Source organism: Pristiophorus japonicus, chromosome 30 (genome assembly GCF_044704955.1).
Source record: "Pristiophorus japonicus isolate sPriJap1 chromosome 30, sPriJap1.hap1, whole genome shotgun sequence".
Taxonomy (NCBI): domain Eukaryota; kingdom Metazoa; phylum Chordata; class Chondrichthyes; family Pristiophoridae; genus Pristiophorus; species Pristiophorus japonicus.
Window position 1 is genome coordinate 9378357 of NC_092006.1, and position 16563 is coordinate 9394919.

Genomic DNA, 16563 nt, shown 5'->3' on the forward strand with positions numbered 1-16563 from the left:
GTTATCCACCACAGTTGTAGTTCTGTTTTCTGAATCTCCCCAGAAATATAGTCCATTTAAAAAAAAATTTAAGCTTTCCTAATATGAATGTCCACATCCTCTTAAAGTGCTTCAGTATTGCTGCACTGATTTGTGGCGGAGGAGCGGCGAGAGATCGTGGCGGAGGTGCGACAGATGAGGGTACAGGGCCCAGAAGAGGCGAGGGCCCAGGGGCAGCACGGGCCCAGCCCACACTGTGCGATATGTGGGCGCACTAGGCCCGTGCAGCAGAGCTGGTCTCCAGTCATCCTGGTTAACCCTTGCCACTGGACCAAGACCTCGTTCTGTCAAGCCCCGTGTGGTGGCTGGTGTGCAACGGCCACCCCACGTTAAACAAATTCCACGGAGTTCAGGAATGGAATATCAGGTCCTTCATTGATCTGTGAAACATAGAAACATGGAAAATAGGTGCAGGAGTAGGCCATTCAACCCTTCGAGCCTGCAGCACCATTCAATATGATAATGGCTGATCATGCAACTTCAGTACCCCACTCCTGCTTTCTCTCCATACCCTCTGATCCTTTTAGCTGTAACTACCTTTAACTCCCTTTTGAATATATCTAACGAACTGGCCTCAACAACTTTCTGTGGTAGAGAATTCCACAGGTTCACAATTCTCTGAGTGAAGAAGTTTTTCCTCATCTCGGTCCTATATGGCTTACCCCTTATCCTTAGACTGTGACCCCTGGTTCTGGATTTCCCCAACATCGGGAACATTCTTCCTGCATCTAACCTGTCCAATCCCGTCAGAATTTTATCTGTTTCTATGAGATCCCCTCTCATTCTTCTAAATTCCAGTGAGTACAAGCCTAGTCGATCCAGTCTCTCCTCATATGTCAGTCCAGCCATCCCGGGAATCAGTCTGGTGAACCTTTGCTGCACTCCCTCAATAGCAAGAATGTCCTTCCTCAGATTAGGAGACCAAAACTGAACACAATATTCCAGGTGAGGCCTCACCAAGGCCCTGTACAACTGCAGTAAGACCTCCCTGCTTCTATACTCAAATCCTCTCTCTATGAAGGCCAACATGCCATTTGCCTTCTTAACCGCCTGCTGTACCTGCATGCCTACCTTCAATGACTGATGTACCATGACACCCAGGTCTTGTTGCAGCTCCCCTTTTCCTAATCTGTCACCATTCAGATAATAATCTGCCTTCCTGTTTTTGCCACCAAAGTGGATAACCTCACATTTCTTATACTGCATCTGCCATGCACTTGCCCACTCACCTAACCTGTCCAAGTCCCCCTGCAGCCTCTTAGCGTCCTCCTCACAGCTCACACCACCACCCAACTTAGTGTCATCTGCAAACTGTCACCACACATTACAAAAAATTCACGCACAGGCATCTTCCACCCCCTCAACTGGAGTTCAGGACTGGAACATTGGGTCCTTCATTGAAACATCTGTGAACTCGTGGAAGCAAGCCATCCTCGTTCGAGGGACCGCCCTATGACATATGAGCCAGAAAACTTCACAAGCCAACTTTCTGCTTGCAAAGCCAGCTGTCCAAGAAGTGACACACCTTCCGAGATTCCAGTGTCACCGTTGTCCAGTGTCTAAACTCTCATCTTTATCCTAAAACAGCCTTTGAACCCTTATAGTACATTTAGACCATTGTCTGCATGCTAATGTCGAATCAAAAATGGCATTGTCCTGAAATCACGGCCAACTGCTTTCTGAATCGTTTAACATACAAATGATGTCATCAAACGATTATTCGCATAATAACAATGTACACTCAAACATAGACAATGTCATGAGTTACTAGACTAACCATCATCAGAGGTGGTCCCTCGAAAAAAGGCCGCGTTCGTAGGTGTTTCAAACCCGAACTACATCCTGAAGGGTGGAAGATGCCTGTGCGTGGATTTTTTTAACGTGGGGTGGCCATTGCACACCAGCCATTTGCTTTCTTTACTGCCTGTTCTCTCTCTGTCTCTCTCTCTCTCTCTCTCTCTCTCTCTCTCTCTCTCTCTCTCTCTCTCTCTCTCTGATTTTAATCGCCATCTCCCTCCGGCTAGCTGCGGGATGCCATGGCAGCGATGCGAAAGTCCGCCCGCGACGTTCAGAAGTTTGTGGAGGCCGTCTCCAGGAAGCCTCCGCCCACAGTCACCCCATCCACGGGACTGCTCCGCGCTGCGAACAAGCAAACAGGTCAGTTTGAGCTCTCCGCGTCGTGCCTCTGCAGCCTCTACACCGTTTTCGGGACATCCCAAAGCGCTTCACAGCCAACAAAGTACTTTGAGTGTGGTCACTGTTGTAATGTAGGAAACGCGGCAGCTCAATGTGCGCACAGCAAGCTCCCACACAGAGCAATGTGATAATGACACGGATCGTCTGTTTTTTGTGATGTTGGTTGAGGGATAAATATTGGCCCCAGGACACTGGGCAGAACTCCCCCTGCTCTTCTTTCAATAGAGGTCGCAGGTCATTTATGCCCACCTGAGAGGGCAGACGGGGATCTCGGTTTAACGTCACATCTGAAAGATGGCCACTCAGGCAGTACGGCGCTCCCTCAGCCCCGCCCCTCCGACAGCGCAGTGCGGTGCTCCCTCAGCCCTGCCCCTCCGACAGCGCAGTACGGCGCTCCCTCAGCCCCGCCCCTCCGACAGCGCAGTGCGGTGCTCCCTCAGCCCTGCCCCTCCGACAGCGCAGTACGGCGCTCCCTCAGCCCCGCCCCTCCGACAGCGCAGTGCAGCGCTCCCTCAGCCCCGCCCTCCAACAGCGCAGTATGGCGCTCCCTCAGCCCCGCCCCTCCGACAGCGCAGTACGGCGCTCCCTCAGCCCCGCCCCTCCGACAGCGCAGTACGGCGCTCCCTCAGCCCCGCCCCTCCGACAGCGCAGTACGGCGCTCCCTCAGCCCCGCCCCTCCGACAGCGCAGTGCGGCGCTCCCTCAGCCCCGCCCCTCCGACAGCGCAGTGTGGCGCTCCCTCAGCCCCGCCCCTCCGACAGCGCAGTGCGGCGCTCCCTCAGCACCGCCCCTCCGACAGCGCAGTGCGGCGCTCCCTCAGCCCCGCCCCTCCGACAGCGCAGTGCGGCGCTCCCTCAGCACCGCCCCTCCGACAGCGCAGTGTGGCGCTCCCTCAGCCCCGCCCCTCCGACAGCGCAGTGCGGCGCTCCCTCAGCACCGCCCCTCCGACAGCGCAGTGCGGCGCTCCCTCAGCCCCGCCCCTCCGACAGCGCAGTGCGGCGCTCCCTCAGCACCGCCCCTCCAACAGCGCAGTACGGCGCTCCCTCAGCCCCGCCCCTCTGACAGCGCAGTGCGGCGCTCCCTCAGCCCCGCCCCTCCAACAGCGCAGTACGGCGCTCCCTCAGCCCCGCCCCTCCGACAGCGCAGTACGGCGCTCCCTCAGCCCCGCCCCTCCGACAGCGCAGTGCGGCGCTCCCTCAGCCCCGCCCCTCCGACAGCGCAGTGCGGCGCTCCCTCAGCCCCGCCCCTCCGACAGCGCAGTGCGGCGCTCCCTCAGCCCCGCCCCTCCGACAGCGCAGTGCGGCGCTCCCTCAACCCCGCCCCTCCGACAGGGCAGTGCGGCGCTCCCTCAGTCCCGCCCCTCCGACAGCGCAGTGCGGCGCTCCCTCAGCTCCGACAGCGCAGTGCGGCGCTCCCTCAGCTCCGACAGCGCAGTACGGCGCTCCCTCAGCACCGCACTGGAGTGTCGGCCTAGATTTTTTGTGCTCTAGTCTGTGATTTTAAACGATCTGTTTCTGTGCCCTTGGTTGCCCTAGAGCCCGAGAAGAGTGGACTGCCCGGCCCCGCCTTCTCCATGCCGTCCTCTCCTACGAGCACCCTCTCCTCCACCTGCAGCACCCACCCGCGGCCCGCCCGCCAGCCCGGCCCACCCACCCCCTCGTGCAACCCACTGCCCGCTGCAGCCGCCGCCGTCATGGAGGACGGGGAGGTGGTGAAGGATGGCGACCTGTTCAAGGGCATGAGGATCCTGGGCAAGAAGCGGACGAAGACGTGGCACAAAGGGATGCTGATCGCCATCGTCACGGCGGGTAAGGGCGCTTTCAGCCGCGTCACATAAGAACGTAAGTAATAGGAGCAGGAGTCGGCCATTCGGCCCCTCGAGCCTGCTCTGCCATTTAATACGATCATGGCTGATCCGATCATGGACTCGGCTCCACTTCCCTGCCCGCCCCCTTATCGGTTAAGAAACTGTCTATCTCTGTCTTAAATTTATTCAATGTCCCAGCCTCCACAGCTCTCTGAGGCAGCGAATTCCACAGATTTACAACCCTCAGAGAGAAGAAATTCCTCCTCATCTCAGTTTTAAATGGGCGGCCCCTTATTCTAAGACCGTGCCCCCTAGTTCTAGTCTCCCCCATCAGTGGAAACATCCTCTCTGCATCCACCTTGTCGATCCCCCTCATAATCTGATACGTTTCGATAAGATCACCTCTCATTCTTCTGAATTCCAATGAGTAGAGGCCCAACCTGCTCAACCTTTCCTCATAAGTTCCTCATTCACTAAGATCACGCCAATTCTGCAGCGCACTTTGGAAATGGACGGGATGGCTATAAAGGAGCAAATGCGTTGGGACTTTTTCCTCGGAAGGTTGGCCCGGAATTTGCGTGAGCCGGGAAGCACAGGCGTGGCTCAGAAGAAGGCTGCCCACAGAGTTCTCGCGATTAAACCACTGCTGACCCAGTGATTCAGGGAACCCGGGTTCAAATCCCACCACGGCAGCTGGGGAATTTAAAATCAGTTGATCAATTAAATAAATCGGGAATGAAAAGCTCGTGTCAGTAATGGTGACCATGTCATTACCAGATTGTCTTTTTTAAAAAAAACTCTAGTTCACTAATGTCCTTTAAGGAAAGAAATCTGCCGTCCTTAATCTGGTCTGGCCGGTCTTTGACTCCAGACCAATGTGGTTGACCTCGTAAATGGCCTAGCATGCCACCCTAACTGAGTACAGGTTGAGCGCCCGAAATCCAGAGTTCCAAAATTCCGAATGTTCCAGAATCCGGACACTGGGCCAATCTGTGGCGGGGTCGTCCGGAAACTGGAAAACGGTCAGAGATACGGATTCCCCCCCCCCGGCTCCCCTCTCCCCCTCCTTTCTCCCTTACCTCGGTGGGGGCCGACCTCGCCCCCCCCCCCCCCCTTACCTCGGCTGCCCGACCCCCCTCCCTCAGCCCGGGCAAAGACGTTCCAAAATCCGGAAATATCCGGTACGGCCCCGGTCCCGAGGTTTTCGGATTTCGGACGCTCAACCTGTACAACAACAACTTGCATTTATATAGCGCCTTTAACGTTGTGAAACGTCCCAAGGCGCTTCACAGGAGTGTTAGGAGATTTGAAAGATGTGACACCGAGCCGCATAAGGAGAAATTACGACAGGTGACCAAAAGCTGGGTCAAAGAGTAATGTTTTAAGGAGCGTCTTGAAGGAAGAAAGAGAGGCAGAGAGGTTTAGGGAGGGAGTTCCAGAGCTTGGGGCCCAGGCAGCTGAAGGCACAGCCACCGATGGTGGAGCGATTATAATCAGGGCTGCTCAGGAGGAGAGAATTAGAGGAGCGCAGACATCTCGGGGGGGGGGGGGGGGGGGGGGGGGGGGTTGTGGGACTGAGGAGGTTACAGAGATAGGGAGGGGTGTAGGGGCTGGAGGAGGTTACAGAGATAGGGAGGGGTGTAGGGGCTGGAGGAGGTTACAGAGATAGGGAGGGGTGTAGGGACTGGAGGAGGTTACAGAGATAGGGAGGGGTGTAGGGGCTGGAGGAGGTTACAGAGATAGGGAGGGGTGTAGGGGCTGGAGGAGGTTACAGAGATAGGGAGGGGTGTAGGGGCTGGAGGAGGTTACAGAGATAGGGAGGGGTGTAGGGGCTGGAGGAGGTTACAGAGATAGGAGGGGTGTAGGGGCTGGAGGAGGTTACAGAGATAGGGAGGGGTGTAGGGGCTGGAGGAGGTTACAGAGATAGGGAGGGGTGTAGGGGCTGGAGGAGATTAGAGATGGGGAGGGGTGTCGGGGCTGGAGGAGGTTACAGAGATAGGGAGGGGTGTCGGGGCTGGAGGAGGTTACAGAGATGGGGAGGGGTGTAGGGGCTTGAGGAGGTTAGAGATAGGGAGGCGTGTAGGGGCTGGAGGAGGTTAGAGATAGGGAGGCGTGTAGGGGCTGGAGGAGATTACAGAGATAGGGAGGGGTGTAGGGGCTGGAGGAGGTTAGAGATAGGGAGGCGTGTAGGGGCTGGAGGAGGTTAGAGATAGGGAGGCGTGTAGGGGCTGGAGGAGGTTACAGAGATAGGGAGGGGGCAATGGCCATGGAGTGATTTGAAAACAAGGATGGGCATTTTGAAATCGAGGCGTTGCTAAACCGGGAGTCCATGTAGGTCAGCGAGCACAGGGGGTGATGGTTGAGTGAGAGGTTTGCCGCTCTCAACGTGCAATTGAGAACCATGCAGCGGAGAGGGAATCCTGTCAGCTGCTGTGATGTCAACAAGCTGCCTGAGCAGCTTATCATAATGAAGAATTCTTGCAGAGCGGGACCCGAGAAATGAGAACCTGCTTTTATTCTGACTTTTAAAAAATTGTTACAGGGAGCAGAACAAAGATCGGGGCTCTCGCATGGGATTAAGGTAGAGCCTGAAATAAACATGAAGAGATTTTTTTTTTAAATCTTTTTTTTTAGTTTCTCAAATTGTAATTTTTATTATAATCCTGAAAGTTGACACTCCGCACAATTTTAAAAAAAAATTTCAGAGCCATTGCGTTTGATTAGCAGTCAATATACACTGTTAAAACCCCAATTACAGCTAATTCGACAAGGCCTAACATTTAATGGGGTATTTAACAACGATATTACCACGGAAAAGCCTAAGTTTTCAGATTGTCGGCCGTGGTGGGGTCCAGCAGTCCACAGCACAACGATGTCTCCGCAAGATCCTGCAAATCCCCTGGGAGGACAGATGCACCAACGTTAGCGTCCTCGAGCAGACCAACATCCCCAGCATCGAAGCACTGACCACACTCGACCAGCTCCGCTAGGCAGGGCCACATTGTCCGCATGCCAGACACGAGACTCCCAAAGCAAACGCTCTACTCGGAACTCCTTCACGGCAAGCGAGCCCCAGGTGGGCAGAGGAAACGTTACAAGGGACCACCCTCAAAGCCTCCCTGATAACGTGCGACATCCCCACCGATACCTGGGAGCCCCTGGCCAAAGACCAGTCCGCCCTAAGTGGAGGAGGTGGATCCGGGAAGGCGCTGAGCACCTCGAGTCTCGTCGCCGAGAGCGTGCAGAAACCAAGCGCAGGCAGCGGAAGGAGCGTGCGGCAAACCAGTCCCACTCTCCCCTTCCCTCAACCACTGTCTGTCCCACCTGTGACAGGGACTGTGGCTCTCGTATTGGACTGTTCAGCCACCTGCGAACTCACGTTAAGAGTGGAAGCAAGTCTTCCTCGACTCCGAGGGACTGCCTACGATGATGATGAGTGAGTGAGTGACTAACTGCAACTTAAGGATTTCTGCATCAGGAAGCACATGCGCTGCATCTTGAAGTTACGGTCAGTTTGAAAGGGGTAATAATGAGCAAACGTTTGTTTGGAGTAACTACCCACCACAAATTCCGGGCCATTATATATTTTAGTTGCTTCTCGCTCTTGTTGACGCTGACTCTCGCTGAGGTAGGCCCGGGGCAGCTGATCCCAATTGTAGCACCCTGTCGCAGCTCTGCTTGGAACATTACCTGACTCAGCAACCTCATGTGGGAGCTTCCTAATCTGCGGAGCCCAGCGACTGACTGGGCTCTTCAGCAACCTGCATTAATACGACACCTTGAACATAGTAAAATGTTCACCGGAGCGTTGACCGAGCCCCATAAGGAGATATTAGGGACAGACGACCAAAAACTGGGTCAAAGAGGTCGATTTTAAGAAGTGTCTTAATGGCGGAGAGGTTTCGGGAGGGAATTCCAGAGCTTGGGGCCCAGGCAACCGAAGGCACGGCCACCGATGGTGGGGGGGGTGGGGGGTGGGGGTGCAGGGGCTGGAGGAGGTTACAGAAATAGGGAGGGGTGTAGGGGCTGGAGGAGGTTAGAGATAGGGTGGGGTGTAGGGGCTGGAGGAGGTTACAGAGATAGGGAGGGGTGTAGGGGCTGGAGGGGGTTACAGAAATAGGGAGGGGTGTAGGGGCTGGAGGAGGTTAGAGATAGGGAGGGGTGTAGGGGCTGGAGGAGGTTAGAGATATGGAGGGGTGTAGGGGCTGGAGGAGGTTACAGAGATAGGGAGGGGTGTAGGGGCTAGAGGAGGTTACAGAGATAGGGAGGGGTGTAGGGGCTAGAGGAGGTTACAGAGATAGGGAGGGGTGTAGGGGCTGGAGGAGGTTACAGAGATAGGGAGGGGTGTAGGGCTGGAGGAGGTTACAGAGATAGGGAGGGGTGTAGGGGCTGGAGGGGGTTACAGAAATAGGGAGGTGTGTAGGGGCTGGAGGAGGTTAGAGATAGGGAGGGGTGTAGGGGTTGGAGGGGATTACAGAGATATGGAGGAGTGTCGGGACTGGCAGGTGACCAAAAGCTTGGTTAAAGCGGGACCTTTATGGAACGTCTTAAAGGAGGAGAGGGAGGCGGAGAGGTTTAGGGAGAGAGTTCCAGAGCCTGGGGCCCAGGCAGCTGAAGGCACGGCCACCTATGGTGGAGCGACGGGAGTAGGGAATGCTGAAGTGGCCGGCATTGGAGGAGCGCAGAGAACTTTACCCACTCAAGTGATAGCTGCATCTTTTGACCGATATTCAACCCCTGCATGTCGGGGAGACCAGAACTAGGGCCCATCAATATCAGACAGTCACTGATAAACCCAATGGGAGAATCCAGGAGAAACTCTATACCCAGAGAGCGGTGAGAATGTGGAACTCGCTGCCACAGGGAGGGGTTGAGGCGAATAGTATCGGTGCATTTAAGGGGAGGCGGGGGGTGATGAAGAGGATGGGGGGGTTGCGGATGAAGGGGGGGATGAAGAGGATGGGGGGGGTTGCGGATGAAGAGGGGATGAAGAGGATGGGGGGGGTTGCGGATGAAGAGGATGGGGGGGTTGCGGATGAAGGGGGGGATGAAGAGGATGGGGGGGTTGCGGATGAAGGGGGGGGGATGAAGAGGATGGGGGGGTTGCGGATGAAGGGGGGGGATGAAGAGGATGGGGGGGGTGTTGCGGATGAAGAGGATGGGGGGGGTTGCGGATGAAGAGGATGGGGGGGGGTTGTGGATGAAGAGGATGGGGGGGGTTGCGGATGAAGAGGATGGGGGGGTTGCGGATGAAGAGGATGGGGGGGGTTGCGGATGAAGGGGGGGGATGAAGAGGATTGCGGAGGGTGTTGCGGATGAAGAGGATGGCGGGGTTGCGGATGAAGAGGATGGGGGGGTTGCGGATGAAGTGAATGGGGGGGGTTGCGGATGAAGAGGGGGGGGATGAAGAGGATTGGGGAGGGTGTTGCGGATGAAGAGGATGGGGGGGGGGTTGCGGATGAAGAGGGGGGGGTTGGGCTGGGTGTGGGGCATAAACCCTGGCACGGAGCGGTGGGCCCATGGCCCGTTTCCGTGCTGTACATTCTCTCACACACACAAAACCCGGAGCAACGGGCTTTCTCTCGCCATAAAGTCGCTGGTTTCTTTGACGCGCCCTTTCTGTCCCAAACCCAGGCACCAGCAACAAGTACAAAGTGAAATTTGACAACAAGGGCAAGAGCCTGCTGTCGGGGAACCACATCGCCTACGACTATCACCCTTCGGCCGACCGGCTCATGGTGGGCAGCCGCGTCGTCGCCAAGTACAAGGACGGCAACTCGGTCTGGCTGTACGCCGGAATCCTGGCTGAGACCCCGAACAACAAGAACAAGATGCGGTAAGGCAGCCCCGCCTGGCTGGCGGGTCGGTAAAGGCACAACGCCAAACGAGGGGGCGGGGGGGGAAACAGGAGCAGGAGTCAGCCATTCGGCCCCTCGAGCCTGCTCCGCCCATTCAATAACTTCAATAGACAGTGTTTTAAACGATAAAGGGTTCAGGGGAGCAGGCGGGGAAGTGGAGCTGAGTCCATGATCGGATCAGCCGCGATCTTATTAAATGGCGGAGCAGGCTCGAGGGGCCGAATGGCCGACTCCTGCTCCTATTTCTTATGTTCCTATGGCTGATCTGATCATGGACTCGGCTCCACTTCCCCGCCCACTCCCCATAACCCCTTATTCCCTTATCGTTTAAGAACATAAGAAATAGGAGCAGGAGTCGGCCATTCGGCCCCTCGAGCCTGCTCCGCCATTTAATACGATCGCGGCTGATCTGATCATGGACTCAGCTCCACTTCCCCTCCCGCTCCCCATAACCCTTCACTCCCTTATCGCTCAAAAATCTGTCTATCTCCGCCTCAAATATATTCAATGTCCCAGCCTCCACAGCTCTCTGGGGCAGAGAATTCCACAGATTTACAACCCTCAGAGAGAAGAAATTCCTCCTCATCTCAGTTTTAAATGGGCTGCCCCTTATTCTGAGACTATGGCCCTTCGTTTTAATTTCCCCTATGAGGGGAAATATCTTCTCTGCATCCACTTTGTCGAGCCCCCTCATTATCTTATACATTTCAATAAAATCACCTCTTATTCTTCTGAACTTAAATGTGTATAGGCCCAACCTACTCAACCTTTCCTCATAAGTCAACGTCCTCTCTGGAATCAAACCTAGTGAACCTTCTCTGAACATCCTCCAATTCAAGTATATCCTTCCTTAAGTAAGGTGACCAAAACTGCACGCAGTACTCCAGGTGTGGTCTCACCAATACCCTGTACAGTTTTGGCAGGACTTCTCTGCTTTGATACTCCATCCCTCTCGCCATAAAGGCCAACATTCCATTGGCCTTCCTGATTACTTGCTGTACCTGCAGACTAACTTTTTGTGTACGAGGCTCTTCACAGGAACGTTACCAGACAATCATTTGCCACCGATCCACGGAAAGATAGAAAGAAATAATTTTGAATGATAAGGGAATCAAGGGTTATGGGCAGCGAGCAGGGAACTGGAGTTGAGGCCAAGATGGCAGAGCAGGCTCGAGAGGCCGAATGTCCTCCTGCTCCTATTTCTTATGTAAAGACTTGGATTTATATAGCGCCTTTCACGACCACCGGACGACTCAAAGCGCTTTGTAGCCAATGAAGTACATTTTGGAGTGTAGTGACTGTTGCAACGTGGGAAACGCGGCAGCCAATTTGCGCACAGCAAGCTCCCACACACAGCAATGCGATGATCAGATCATCTGTTTTAGTGATGTTGATTGAGGGATAAATATTGGCCCCAGGACACCGGGGAGAACTCCCCCTGCTCTTCTTCCAATAGTAGCCATGGAATCTTTTACGTCCACATGAGAGGGAAGACGGGGCCCTCGGTTTAACGTCTCATCCGAAAGCCAGTGCGACGCTCCCTCAGCACCGCCCCTCCGACGGTGCGGCGCTCCCTCAGCACCGCCCCTCCGACAGTGCGGCACTCCCTCAGCACCGCCCCTCCGACAGTGCGGCGCTCTCTCAGCACCGCCCCTCCGACAGTGCGGCACTCCCTCAGCACCGCCCCTCCGACAGTGCGGCACTCCCTCAGCACTGTGCTCAAGTTCCTGGAGTGGGACTTGAACCCACAATCTTCTGACTCTGAGGCGAGTGTGTTACCCACTGAGCCACGGCTGACACTAAGACACTCCTTAAAACTTACCACATTGTCCAACTTTTGGTCACCTGTCCTAATATCTCCTGTCCTTATCTGCCAATTTTTGTCTGATTCACGCTCCTGTGAAGCACCTTGGGGTGTTTTGCGACGTTAAAGATGCTATATAAATGCAAGTCGATGTTGGCTGTCGAGACTCACTCGTGAAGAATGGTTAATTAGGGTAACAGCAGGTGGCGACTGACTAGAGCCAGGTAAGAGGCAGCAGCAACGGAAGAGGAAGGGCCATGGGGGTTTCCTTTGCCCTAGCCCTTCCCACATGCTCAGTTATAGCAACCCCGAGGAGGTAGCTAACTCGGCACAGAGCCTAGGGCCTTCCCCAGTGCCTGCATCAACACAGGACCGTGGACTTTTATTAATTCCTGGGATGTGGGCATTATTGCCCATCCCTAATCGCCCTCTCAAATGGTGGTGAGCTGCCTCCTTGAATAAGTAGCCATTTCAGAGGGCAGTTAAGAGTCAACCACATGACTGTGGGTCTGGATTCACATATAAGCCAGACCGGGTAAGGGCGGCAGATTTAGCTAAGTTTGCTGACGAGACAAAGATGGGAGGAAAAGCAATGTGTGAGGAGGGCACAAAAAGTCTGCAAAAGGACACAGACAGGCTAAGCGAAATGGGCAAAAATTTGGCAGATGGAGTATAACATCGAAAAGTGTGAGGTCATGCACTTTGGCAGAAAAAAAATCAAAGAGCAAGTTATTATTTAAATGGAGAAAGGTTGCAAACTGCTGCAGTACAGCGGGACCTGGGGGTACTTGTGCATGAAACACAAAAGGTTAGTATGCAGGTACAGCAAGTGATCAGGAAGGCCAATGGAATCTTGGTCTTTATTGCAAAGGGGATGGAGTATAAAAGCAGGGAAGTCTTGCTCCAGTTATACAGGGTATTGGTGAGGCCACACCTGGAGTACTGCGTGCAGTTTTGGTTTCCATATTTACGAAAGGATATACTTGCTTTGGAGGCTGTACAGAGAAGGTTCACTCGGTTGATTCTGGAGATGAGAGGGTTGACTTATGAGGAAAGGTTGAGTAGGTTGGGCCTCTACTCATTGGAATACAGAAGAATGAGAGGTGATCTTATCGAAACATATCAGATTATGAGGGGGCTCAACAAGGTGGATGCAGAGAGGATGTTTCCACTGATGGGGGAGACTAGAACTAGAGGGCATGGTCTTAGAATAAGGGGCTGCCCATTTAAAACTGAGATGAGGAATTTCTTCTCAGAGGGTTGTAAATCTGGAATTCGCTGCCTCAGAGAGCTGTGGAAGCTGGGACATTGAATAAATTTAAGACAGAAATAGACAGTTTCTTAACCGATAAGGGGGCAGGCAGGGAAGTGGAGCTGAGTCCATGATCGGATCAGCCATGATCGTATTAAATGGCAGAGCAGGCTCGAGGGGCCGAATGGGTCAGAGGGTCTAGTAAGAAGGAAGAACTGAGGGAAATCCTTATTAGTCGGGAAATTGTGTTGGGGAAATTGATGGGATTGAAGGCCGATAAATCCCTAGGGCCTGATGGACTGCATCCCAGAGTACTTAAGGAGGTGGCCTTGGAAATAGCGGATGCATTGACAGTCATTTTCCAACATTCCATTGACTCTGGATCAGTTCCTATCGAGTGGAGGGTAGCCAATGTAACCCCACTTTTTAAAAAAGGAGGGAGAGAGAAAACAGGGAATTATAGACCGGTCAGCCTGACATCGGTAGTGGGTAAAATGATGGAATCAATTATTAAGGATGTCATAGCAGCGCATTTGGAAAGAGGTGACATGATAGGTCCAAGTCAGCATGGATTTGTGAAAGGGAAATCATGCTTGACAAATCTTCTGGAATTTTTTGAGGATGTTTCCAGTAGAGTGGACAACTGAGAACTAGTTGATGTGGTATATTGTGTACAGTTTTAGTCTCCTAACTTGAGGAAGGACATTCTTGCTATTGAGGGAGTGCAGCGAAGGTTCACCAGACTGATTCCCGGGATGGTGGGACTGACCTATCAAGAAAGACTGGATCAACTGGGCTTGTATTCACTGGAGTTCAGAAGAATGAGAGGGGACCTCATAGAAACGTTTAAAATTCTGACGGGTTTAGACAGGTTAGATGCAGGAAGAATGTTCCCGATGTTGGGGAAGTCCAGAACCAGGGGTCACAGTCTAAGGATAAGGGGTAAGCCATTTAGGACCGAGATGAGGAGAAACTTCTTCACCCAGAGAGTGGTGAACCTGTGGAATTCTCTACCACAGAAAGTTGTTGAGGCCAATTCACTAAATATATTCAAAAAACTCCTTACTACTCGGGGGATCAAGGGGTATGGCGAGAAAGCAGGAAGAGGGTACTGAAGTTGCATGTTCAGCCATGAACTCATTGAATGGCGGTGCAGGCTAGAAGGGCCGAATGGCCTACTCCTGCGCCTATTTTTCTGTGTCTATGTTTCTATGAATGGCCGACTCCTGCTCCTATTATGTATTTCCTTCCCTCATTTTTGAACCAGACTGGTTTTTACGACAATCCGGTAGTTTCATGGTCACCATTACTGATGCCAGCTTTTTATTCCCAATTTATTTTCATTGATTGTAAATTCCCTGAGTTACCGCTGTGGGATTTAAACTTGTATCTCTGGATTACTAGTCCAGTAACAAAGCCACTATGCTACCGTACCCCAAGCTAGGTTTACCTCAATTTGAACATTGTTTTAAATTGTTGGATATGGGGACTAATTTTCTAACTGCATTTCGGCGAGGGTGCAGAGGAGGAATGGATGAGGGTACAAAGGGAATACCCGGTTAGGACACAGCTGGAGTATTGTGGCCAATTCTGGGCACCGTACTTTAGGGAGGATGTCACGGCCTTGGAGAGGGTGCGGAGGAGATTGACCAGAATGGTCCCGGGGGATGAGGGCCTTCAGTGACTGGGAGAGACTGGAGAAGCTGGGGTTGTTCTCCTCGGAGCAGAGAAGGTTAAGGGGGAGATTTAATCGAGGGGTTCACTATCACGAGGGGTTTTGAGGAGTAAATCAGGAGAGACTGTTCCCGGGGGCAGGAGGGTGGGTAACCAGGGGGACACAGATTGACGATAATCGGCGATGGAACCAGAGGGGGAGATGGGGAGAATGTGTTTTTGACGCAGCGAGTTGTTGTGATCGGGAAGGCGCTGCCTGAAAGGGCGGTGGGAGCAGATTCAATCGGGACTTTCAAACGGGGGAATTGGGTAAATACTGGAAGGGGGGAAATGTGCCGGGGCTGTGGGGAAAGAGCAGGGGGGAGTGGGACTGATTGGATCGCTCTGTCACAGAGCCGGCACAGGACGGGCTCCATGAGCCCAATGAGATCCTTCTGTGCTGTGAGGTTCTATGAATAAGAGAGAGGTTGACTTGTAATTCTTCTTCCTGTTTCATTTGTTGCCTTTCTTGCATAGTATTTTGAGACAGAGATAAATATTAAAAATAACTGTAACCTTTCTTACAGGGCTCGACAGGGTAGATGCAGGGAGGATGTTTCCCCGGGCTGGGGAGTCTAGAACCAGGGGTCACACAGTCTCAGGATAAGGGACTGAGATGAGGAGGAATTTCTTCACACAGAGGGTTGTGAATCTTTGGAATTTTCTGCCCCAGAGGGCTGTGGAGGCTCAGTCTTTGAGTATATTCAAGACGGAGATCAATAGATTTTTGGACTCTCGGGGGAATCAAAGGATATGGGGATCGGGCGGGAATGTTGGAGTCCATGATCGGATCAGCCATGATTGTATTAAATGGCGGAGCAGGCTCGAGGGGCCGAATGGCCGACTCCTGCTCCTATTTCTTAGAAACACTGTCTTCCTTAGTGTAGCTGGCCCTATCTTTCAGAAGTTAGGACAGTGGTCTCCGTGTGCCAGTATTTGCATGGGGTGCCTGTGTTGCGGGAGGGAGGGGGTTTGTCAGTATTTGCAGGGTTTCCCCATCAGATGCGTTTGAAAGCTACCAGTCTGGAGTGTTAATCTCTGGTTTAAAACTTCCTTCCCAGGTTCCTCATTTTCTTTGACGACGGTTATGCCTCCTATGTGAGCCTGTCGGAGCTGTACCCTGTCTGCAGACCACGTAAGTGCACCCTAGATACACCAGTGTCGGGGGGGCTCCAGCTGAATCAAGCAATCGCGAGGTGGCACCAGACTTTGGTTGCGCAAGGCCCGATATTATAGATGGAGGGATAAGGTCAAAGAGACTGGTTCTGGGAAAGAATGGACTGGAGAATGAAAGAACTTGCATTTCTATAGCGTCTTTCATGATCTGGCCAACATCCCCAGCATCGAAGCACTGACCACACTCGACCAGCTCCCCTGGGCAGGGCCACATTGTCCGCATGCCCCCGACACGAGACTCCCAAAGCAAGCGCTCTACTCGGAACTCCTTCACGGGCAAACGAGCCAAAGGTGGGCAGAGGAAACGTTACAAGGGACCACCCTCAAAGCCTCCCTGATAAAATGCAACATCCCCACCGACACCTGGGAGTCCCTGGCCCAAAGACCAGTCCGCCCTAAGTGGAGGAAGTGCATCCGGGAGGGCGCTGAGCACCTCGAGTCTCGTCGCCGAGAGCGTGCAGAAACCAAGCGCAGGCAGCGGAAGGAGCGTGCGGCAAACCAGTCCCACCCTCCCCTTCCCTCAACCACTGTCTGTCCCACCTGTGGCTCTCGTATTGGACTGTTCAGTCACCTAAGGACTCATGTTAAGAGTGGAAGCAAGTCTTCCTCGATTCCGAGGGACTGCCTATGATGATGATCATCATCTCTGGACGTCCCAGAGTGCTTCACAGCCAATGAAGTGTGGTCACTGTTGTATTGTGGGAAACACGGCAGCCAAT

The 16563-nt window shown here is 53.5% G+C and overlaps 1 protein-coding gene across 4 annotated transcripts in view; it reads left to right on the forward strand.

Annotated features, from left to right (window-relative positions):
* The window catches only part of setdb1b (SET domain bifurcated histone lysine methyltransferase 1b), a 75552-nt gene that overhangs the window by 15097 nt on the left and 43892 nt on the right, over positions 1 to 16563 (forward strand). For all 4 annotated transcript variants that reach the window (XM_070868651.1, XM_070868653.1, XM_070868650.1 and 1 more), the window contains exons 5-8: positions 2064 to 2196; positions 3770 to 4042; positions 9676 to 9877; positions 15730 to 15803. In XM_070868651.1, coding sequence (XP_070724752.1) covers positions 2064 to 2196; positions 3770 to 4042; positions 9676 to 9877; positions 15730 to 15803 — 682 coding nt within the window. The remainder of the gene's footprint in view (positions 1 to 2063; positions 2197 to 3769; positions 4043 to 9675; positions 9878 to 15729; positions 15804 to 16563) is intronic.